The sequence below is a fragment of the Pungitius pungitius genome, chromosome 7, assembly GCF_949316345.1.
Source record: "Pungitius pungitius chromosome 7, fPunPun2.1, whole genome shotgun sequence".
NCBI classification, from domain to species: Eukaryota; Metazoa; Chordata; class Actinopteri; order Perciformes; family Gasterosteidae; genus Pungitius; species Pungitius pungitius.
In genome coordinates this window covers 9,487,164-9,496,554 of record NC_084906.1, presented here as the reverse complement: position 1 = coordinate 9,496,554, position 9,391 = coordinate 9,487,164, and the positions used below count along the sequence as shown (strand labels likewise).

General features: G+C 50.6%; 1 protein-coding gene across 1 annotated transcript; it reads right to left on the bottom strand.

The window, feature by feature from the left end:
• Window positions 1-5,030: 5,030 nt before the first annotated feature.
• LOC134132179 (protein NLRC3-like) lies at window positions 5,031-8,137 on the bottom strand. Its single transcript, XM_062563488.1, has 3 exons — window positions 7,926-8,137; window positions 6,545-7,329; window positions 5,031-5,042 (listed from the first exon to the last, which is right to left on the bottom strand). Exons 1-3 carry the CDS (start codon window positions 7,960-7,962, stop codon window positions 5,031-5,033), a joined length of 834 nt encoding a protein of 277 aa, XP_062419472.1. The 5' UTR covers window positions 7,963-8,137.
• Between the last annotated feature and the right edge of the window lie 1,254 nt (window positions 8,138-9,391).

Here is a 9,391-nt window from a genome sequence, read left to right as displayed (position 1 = left end):
TGATTCACTCAACTACGTTTTGACCAATATTGTTACTTTCAAAGCTTTTGCAGAAGGAGAAAACAGCTAAAACGGACTGTATGAAGAATGCCTTAGCGTACACTGTTTCTATCAAGCAAATGACCTTTTTTCATCATTTTCATTATGGTATGAAGGATTAGGTGTTGTTGTAGAACCCGATTCAGTCAACTACGTTTTCTATCAAGCAAATGACCCTTTTTCATCATTATCATCATGGAAAGAAGGATTAGGTGTTGTTGTTGTTACGAAGGACGCTCCCGCACCGCCTCCCTCTCGCCATCGGAGGGACCCCTCTCCCGAATACTAACTGGTTTCGAACTCCATCTCCCATCATGCTTCACACCTGGGACTGATTCCACAACACCACTGATGACACACACACCTGCACCTCATTGACACACACACAAAAGCCACTGACACCCACACACTCACTGCGAAGTCTTGATTCTGCCCCGGCTGTCATTTCTGAGCGTTTTCTCCTAGTCTTGATCCCTGTTTATTGACCCCGGACCGTACTGCTGATTGCTCTCTGCCTGCCCCGACCCCTACCTGCCCGCTGACTACGATCCTGTCTGCTCTACGTTGCCCTGTCTGCTGTCATTTACTCTGCCTGTCTGATGCTCTAATAAAAACCTGCGAATGGATCCCTCCGAATCCGGCGTCTCCTTACAGAAGACTTCGCCACTCACAGATCCAGCAGGCCTCGTACACCTGTCTTCGGAGCTCTCCGCTCAAGCCACCCAGCTGGCCCAGCACCACCATCAGCTACAGCGTCTGACCACCCTCACCGAGGAACTAGTGCACGCACTACACGGGCTACGGGTATCAGCAGACGCCACGCCACCGAATCCTCCTCCCAATGCCTCCCCAGCGACCGTAAACCATTCTATTAATCCTCGTCTGGCTCTTCCGGAAAAGTTTGATGGCACTGCTGTAAAATGTAGAGGCTTTCTTCACCAATGCACACTCTTCGTCGACCAACAACCCTCGATGTATCCAACGGATTCGAGTCGGATAGCTTTCATCAGCTCGCTACTCACCGGGAGGGCGTTGGAGTGGGCGACCGCCGTCTGGAGACCCGACGGATCCGCGTTCCCCACGTTCACCAACTTCCTGCTACAGTTCCGCAATGTGTTCGAACACCCCACTGAATGCGGGGATGAACTGACCCAGGGGAGGAGAACCGCAGCTGAGTATTCTTTATCTTTCCGCACACTCGCTGCGCAAACCAACTGGGTCGAGGACACACTGAAGACCCTGTTTCGCAAAGGTTTATCTGCCGAACTTCAATCGGAGCTGGCCTGTCGGGACGAGGGAAGAGGGTTGGACGAATACATTAACCTGGCCATTCAAATCGACAACTTGATTCGTTCACGGCGTCCTAACCGGTATCCACCCCGGCTCACACGGGAGACCTCCGCCACACCTGAACCCATGCAACTAGGCGTCACTCGCCTCACTCAGGAGGAACGTGAACTCCGCTTGCAGAAACATCTGTGTCTCTACTGCGGACAGACCGGACACCTGCGGGCCGCCTGCCCAGTACGTCCTCCTAACGATCCCCAATCGGTGAGTGCGATTCCCAAATCTAGCACACTAAATTCCTGCTTCATTCTACCCATTCGTTTGCTGGTTCGGGGCAAAGTTATCCCAACCACAGCGCTACTGGACTCTGGGGCCGCGGGGAATTTCATGTCACGTGAGTTTGCCACTAACCACCAGTTGAGGTTTAATTCTTGTGGTTCCTCCCTCACAGTCGAGGCGCTAGACGGCCGACCGCTAGGGGAGGGGAGAGTACAACACCTCACCGAAGAGATCAACATGCACGTCGGTGCACTACATTCGGAGAGGATCAAGTTCTACGTTATCCAGGCTCGCAACCACTCTGTGATTTTGGGCCTGCCCTGGCTACGCACCCATAACCCACACATCTCCTGGAGAGAGAATCAGATCACACAATGGGACACTTCATGTCACAACCACTGCCTAACCAGGGTACCCCGTGCACCCCATCACCCTCCAGAACCCGTCAACCCCGGGTCAACAGAACAGAATCTGCCACCCGAATACGCCGACCTCGCTGAGGCCTTCTGCAAGAGGAGGGCTGCTCAACTCCCCGAACATCGTCCAATCGACTGTGCCATAGACCTACTGCCAGGCACCTCTCCCCCCAAGGGGAGAATATTCCCTCTGTCACAACCAGAGTCACAAGCGATGAGGAACTACATCGAGGAGGAATTAGCGAAGGGGTTTCTTCGACCATCAACGTCACCGGCAGCGGCCGGGTTTTTCTTCGTTAAGAAAAAGGATGGATCCCTTCGTCCCTGCATCGATTATCGTGGACTTAATGACATCACTGTCAAGTATCGATACCCTCTGCCTCTCGTCCCAGCCGCCCTAGAACAACTCCGTCAAGCCCGATACTACACCAAACTAGACCTACGCAACGCATACAACCTGATTCGCATCCGTGAGGGGGACGAGTGGAAGACGGCATTCTCCACCACTAGCGGGCACTACGAACAGCCCATCCGTGTTCCAGTCCTTCATGAATGACATCTTCCGTGACATGCTGGAGAAATGGGTCATCGTCTACATCGACGACATACTGGTCTACTCCACCTCCATGGAGGAACACATCCAACATGTCCGACTTGTCCTGGAAAGACTCATTCAACACCAGCTCTATGCCAAAGCAGAGAAATGCGAGTTTCACCAGACCAGAACTGCATTCTTGGGGTATATAATCAGTCAGGAGGGGGTGGCCATGGACGAGAGGAAGGTTACGGCAGTGGCGAACTGGCCAGTGCCCCACACGGTGAAGGAACTGCAACGATTCCTGGGGTTCGCGAATTTCTATCGAAGATTCATCCGAAACTTCAGCACAGTGGCTGCTCCCCTAACCACCCTGACCAAGCGCCACACGCACCGCATCAACTGGTCCCAGGAGGCACAACACGCCTTCGACGAGCTACGGTCACGGTTCACCTCAGCACCCCTCCTGCGACACCCCAACCCCGAGCTCCAATTCATAGTGGAGGTCGACGCCTCCAACACCGGAGTAGGGGCCATTCTCTCCCAGCGTCAAGGCACACCCGCCAGGATGTTCCCATGCGCCTACTTCTCTCGCAAACTAACCCCAGCCGAACGTAACTACGATGTGGGCAATCGTGAGTTACTGGCCATGAAACTGGCACTCGAGGAGTGTCGGCACTGGTTGGAGGGAGCGAACCAGCCATTCATCATTCTAACCGATCACAAGAATCTCGAATACCTTCGCTCCGCTAAACGTTTGGAACCTCGGCAAGCCAGATGGGCCCTCTTCTTCACGAGATTCCAGTTCACGGTAACCTATCGACCAGGCTCCAAGAATACGAAGGCCGACGCCCTCTCTCGCCAGACCGAGGGAGTTCCACCCACTGCAAGGGATAACATTATCCCGGAAAGCTTGCTCGTGGCGCCGGTTCAATGGGACATCATCACGGAGATCGAGCAGCTGAACCTTCGTCAAGCACCTCCCTCCGAATGTCCCGCAAATCTCCTCTTTGTCCCCGAGACGCTACGTTCACGACTCCTCGATCAGGTGCACTCGACCCCAAGCTCCGGACACCCCGGTATCACCGCCACAATTCAGCTCCTCAAGAACCGTTTCTGGTGGCCCACTCTGACTCCTGACACCACCCGACACGTGCAGAACTGCGCAAACTGCGCCACCTCCAAAACCCCCAGACAATTACCAGCCGGCCTACTAACACCACTACCCATACCCCAACGACCCTGGTCCCACATTGCCATAGACTTCATCACCGACCTACCTGCATCGCAGGGACATACCACCATCCTCACCATCGTGGACCGATTCTCCAAGGCCTGCCGACTCGTCCCACTACCCAAACTTCCCACAGCACTAGCCACTGCGGAACTGCTCTGCAACCAGGTCTTCCATTTCTACGGACTACCGGAGGACATAGTGTCAGACCGGGGACCCCAATTCACCTCCAGAGTATGGTCCGCCTTCTTCCAACGCCTCAACGTTAACGTCAGCCTCACCTCCGGTTACCACCCACAATCCAATGGGCAGACTGAGCGTCTGAACCAGGACGTTATCCGTTTCCTCCGCTCATACTGCCAGCGACAACAGACGGAGTGGAGCAGATATCTGTTCTGGGCCAAATACGCCCAGAATTCGCTGGTCAAACCCGCCACGGGCATCACCCCGGTTCAATGCGTCTTGGGCTTTCAGCCACCGCTATTCCCGTGGTCAGGGGAGCCCACTAACCTACCATCCGTTAGAGTGGTTGCAGAGAAGCGAGGAGACTTGGAACCAGGCCCACACTCACCTCCTCCACGCCGTTAGACGCCAGGAAGGTCAGGCCAACCGTCGCCGTCGTCCTGGTCCCCAGTACGGTCCCGGAGAGTGGGTCTGGCTCTCCACCAAAGACCTCCGACTTCGACTCCCATGTCGCAAGCTCAGCCCCAGGTATGAGGGTCCATTTCAAATTAAGAAGCAAAATACCCCTGTATCCTTTCGATTAGACCTACCCGCCAACTACCGTATTTCCCCTACATTCCATGTCTCCCTGCTAAAACCTGCCGATGGCCCGAGAGGAGCGCGGGAGGAGAGATCCACGTCACAACCTCCCCCCGCCATCCTGGTCGACGGCGAGGAGGCTTACCGTGTGCATGAGCTGCTCGACTCCAGACGCCGGGGCAAGACCCTCCAATATCTGGTGGACTGGGATGGGTTCGGTCCGGAGGAGCGATCCTGGGCCGACGCTAAGGACATCCTTGGCCCCACACTCACGGAGGAGTTTCATCGCGCACACCCGGAGAAGCCGGCCCCTCGTCCCCGCGGAAGACCTCGGCGCCGCGTATCTCTTCGCGTCAGGAGCCGCTCACAGGGGGGGGGCTCTGTTACGAAGGACGCTCCCGCACCGCCTCCCTCTCGCCATCGGAGGGACCCCTCTCCCGAGTACTAACTGGTTTCGAACTCCATCTCCCATCATGCTTCACACCTGGGACTGATTCCACAACACCACTGATGACACACACACCTGCACCTCATTGACACACACACCTGCACCTCATTGACACACACACAAAAGCCACTGATACTCACTGCGAAGTCTTGATTCTGCCCCGGCTGTCATTTCTGAGCGTTTTCTCCTAGTCTTGATCCCTGTTTATTGACCCCGGACCGTACTGCTGATTGCTCTCTGCCTGCCCTGACCCCTGCCTGCCCGCTGACTACGATCCTGTCTGCTCTACGTTGCCCTGTCTGCTGTCATTGACTCTGCCTGTCTGATGCTCTAATAAAAACCTGCGAATGGATCCCTCCGAATCCGGCGTCTCCTTACAGTTGTATAACCTGATTCACTCAACTACATTTTCTATCAAGCAAATGACCCTTTTTCATCATTATCATTATGGAAAGAAGGATTAGGTCTAGTTTTAGAATCTGATTCACTCAACTACGTTTTGACCAATATTGTTACTTTCAAAGCTTTTGCAGAAGGAGAAAACAGCTAAAACGGACTGTATGAAGAATGCCTTAGCTTACACTGTTTCTATCAAGCAAATGACCTTTTTTCATCATTTTCATTATGGTATGAAGGATTAGGTGTTGTTGTAGAACCCGATTCACTCAACTACGTTTTCTATCAAGCAAATGATCTTTTTTCATCATTATCATTATGGTATGAAGGATTAGGTGTTGTTGTAGAACCTGATTCACTCAACTACGTTTTGACCCATATTGTTACTTTCAAAGCTTTTGCAGAAGGAGAAAACAGCTAAAACGGACTGTATGAAGAATGCCTTAGCTTTCACTGTTTCTATCAAGCAAATGACCCTTTTTCATCATTATCATTATGGTATGAAGGATTAGGTGTTGTTGTAGAACCTGATTCACTCAACTACGTTTTGACCAATATTGTTACTTTCAAAGCTTTTGCAGAAGGAGAAAACAGCTAAAACGGACTGTATGAAGAATGCTTTAGCTTTCACTGTTTCTATCAAGCAAATGATCTTTTTTCATCATTATCATTATGGTATGAAGGATTAGATGTTGTTGTAGAACCTGAATCACTCAACTATGTTTTCTATCAAGCAAATGACCTTTTTTCATCATTATCATTATGGTATGAAGGATAAGGTCTAGTTTTAGAACCTGATTCACTCAACTACGTTTTGACCCATATTGTTACTTTCAAAGCTTTTGCAGAAGGAGAAAACAGCTAAAACGGACTGTATGAAGAATGCTTTAGCTTTCACTGTTTCTATCAAGCAAATGACCCTTTTTCATCATTATCATTATGGAAAGAAGGATTAGGTCTAGTTTTAGAACCTGATTCACTCAACTACGTTTTGACCAATATTGTTACTTTCAAAGCTTTTGCAGAACGAGAAAACAGCTAAAATGGACTGTATGAAGAACTGTAGCAGTGATCCAGCAGAAGACTGGGATGTGGCACATGATGTGGAGGCTTTGTGAGGTCTTGATGTGAGAGATGATCATGGTGGCCTGCTCCTCGTCTCTGAACCTCATCTTGAAGTACTCCTCCTTCTGGGGGTCAGTGAACCCGCTGACCTCTGTCACCATGCCAACACACTCAGGAGGGATCTGATTGGCTGCTGCAGGTCGTGTGGTTATCCAGAGGCGAGCAGAGGGAAGCAGGTTCCCCCTGATGAGGTTTGTGAGGAGCACATCCACTGAGGAGGTCTCTGTGACATCAGTCAGGATCTCATTGTTGTGGAAGTCCAGAGGAAGTCGACACTCATCCAGACCGTCAAAGATGAACACAACCTGGAACTCTTGAAACCTGCAGATTCCTGCTGCTCTGGTTTCACTGAAGAAGTGATGAACAAGTCCCACCAAGCTGAACTTCTTCTCTCTCAGCACATTCAGCTCTCTGAAGGTGAATGGAAATGTGAACTGTATGTCCTGGTGGTCTTTGTCTTCAGCCCAGTCCAGAGTGAACTTCTGTGTTAAGACTGTTTTCCCAATGCCAGCCACTCCCTTAGTCATCACTGTTCTGATTGGTTCTTCTCCTCCAGCTGAGGCTTTGAGGAGATCTCCTTGTCTGATGGTGGTTTCTGGTCTGTCTGGTCTCCTGGATGCTGTTTCAATCTGTCTGACCTCATGTTCTTGATTGACCTCTGCAGTCCCTCCCTCTGTGATGTAGAGCTCTGTGTAGATCTCATTCAGAAGGGTTGGGTTTCCTGCTTTAGCGATGCCCTCAAACACAGACTGGAACTTCTTCTCCAGGTTGGATTTGAGTTCACGCTGACAAACTGGAGCAAGAAGTCCTGAATGAAGACAACAGAGAAGATCAATGAGTCACAGAATAGATTTCAACATGTCCTTTCCTCAGGAGCCAGGAGTCATGGTGACACTGGGGTTTAGGACGAGATGGTGCAGAGACACCAGCCTCATGTGTGTGTGTATGTAGACACTAGGAGGAGAACAGGAGGGTCAGCTGACCAGACTGAGCCAGTTAGTCCAGCATCAACAACCAGATAGAAGGACTAGTGAAGGACGAGAGGAAGAATAGTAGGACGACAACAACAGGAGGAGAGTTACGTAGTTGGATTGAGGGGGAGAGCTTCACTCAATCCAATGGTCAAAAAATGTATGAACTAATGTGTTGTATCATCACGTCGTTGGTGTCTTTCTGGAAAGAGCTCGGTTTATTTGTGGCTCCAATAAATCTCTGACTTGAAGAATTCAGGTCTCCAGTGTGTTCTATGTGTGTTACTGAAGGTTCTTGGTCTGTGAGGGTGTGTGGGTTCTCATTACGAGTCAGATAGATCAAGTCAGTAAGTTAGAGAATACTTAAAAAATAGTTGAAACTAAGAATAAATGAATCCACAACATCAGCAAGTCTTTAGAGAAACCCTCTTACTGCTCTGCAGACGCTCAGCCAGCTCCTCCTGCTTCATTCTCCTCAGGAAGTGCACTGAGATCTTCACAAATGCCTCTCTGCTCCTCCCCTGCTCTTCATCCAGCACCTCCTCATCCTCTTTCACTAAGCATTCTGGGTAATCTGAACTCAAAACCTTCTGGATCTTCTTCAGCTCGTTCTTCACAAAGGTGAGGATGTTCTCCTCCAGCAGCTGGAACAGAGTATTCTATGAATGACACCAACTAGAACCATGGAAACCACCATCAGGTCCATGTTGGACAGGTGGACAATCCACTGGTCTACAAAGTGCAGCATGGAGATGATGGTGAACTTTGAGATGTTTAAGTAGTTGTTCATGTACACACCATGAAGTCCAGGTGGGTTTGATGCTGCTGGACAGACTCTGTGGGAACCTCTGAGCTCTCCTGGTCCTCTCTGTGGAGGAACATGAACTATCAGCTCACATGGTGTTTGTACCATCAACACCAAGACAACATTAGGCAAAGGTATTGGCTTCTGTCATGATTGATCACCATGGAAACCAGATGCTGAAGACTGATGACGGACAGTTTATTAGTTGAGTGACAGCCGTCAGTTTCATCTGTTTTCAGTTCTTACTGTGGGTCATAAAAACAACGTCTCCAGACCTCTGCATCTGGTACAAAGTCTTATGGAACTACTCCAAACCTCTTTAGTCCGTCCCCTGACCTCTAGAAGTCTCCTTAGATCTTATGAAACTAGTCTTTGGATCTTTTCACAGAGTCTGTTGCGGCGGCTTAGTATGACCCAGCACACAGAAATCCCACACAGGACGCCAACTGGTGAATCAGAATAGTTTTAATGCTCAGCTTAAAAGTACAGGTCTGGCAACCCGGTGGGAAGTCCAAATGGAGATGTCGTGGTCGTTGGGGTGACATGCAGCGCAGCAGGGAGGAACCAGGGGGGTAGTCGGATCTGTGGTGAGAGAAACAGAGGTCAGAAAGTAGAGCTACTGGTGGGGTCTTAGTCGTACGGAGCCAACGTTACCACGTAGTGGAATTCAACGATCTGGCGCCGGAGAGGTGAGCAGCCCAGGTCTAAATGCTGTAGGGGAGATTGCTGGATGAGGTACAGCTGTGTAGCCTGGAAGGCCACGCCTCTGCAGGTGGAGAAAAGACAGCCAGAGGGGAAAAGGCAGCAGACCCACAACAGAGTCTACTGAGGATACTTCCTCCAAACCTCTGCATGGAGTCCAGAGACCACGTCAGCTGGTCCACAGAGCACTGAGTTCATTCTAATCACATGATCAGTCCCAGTCATCTGTCTCCAGAGACCTGCAGCTGTCTCCAGATGTGACCTCTGCTGATCCTGATGTGGAGGAACTAGCTCACATTGCGTTTACATCTGAGGATGTTTACAGTTAATGATTCACACTTTAACACATAAGGACCAGTTAGATGGAGATAAGGAGTTCTGTCATGATGGAT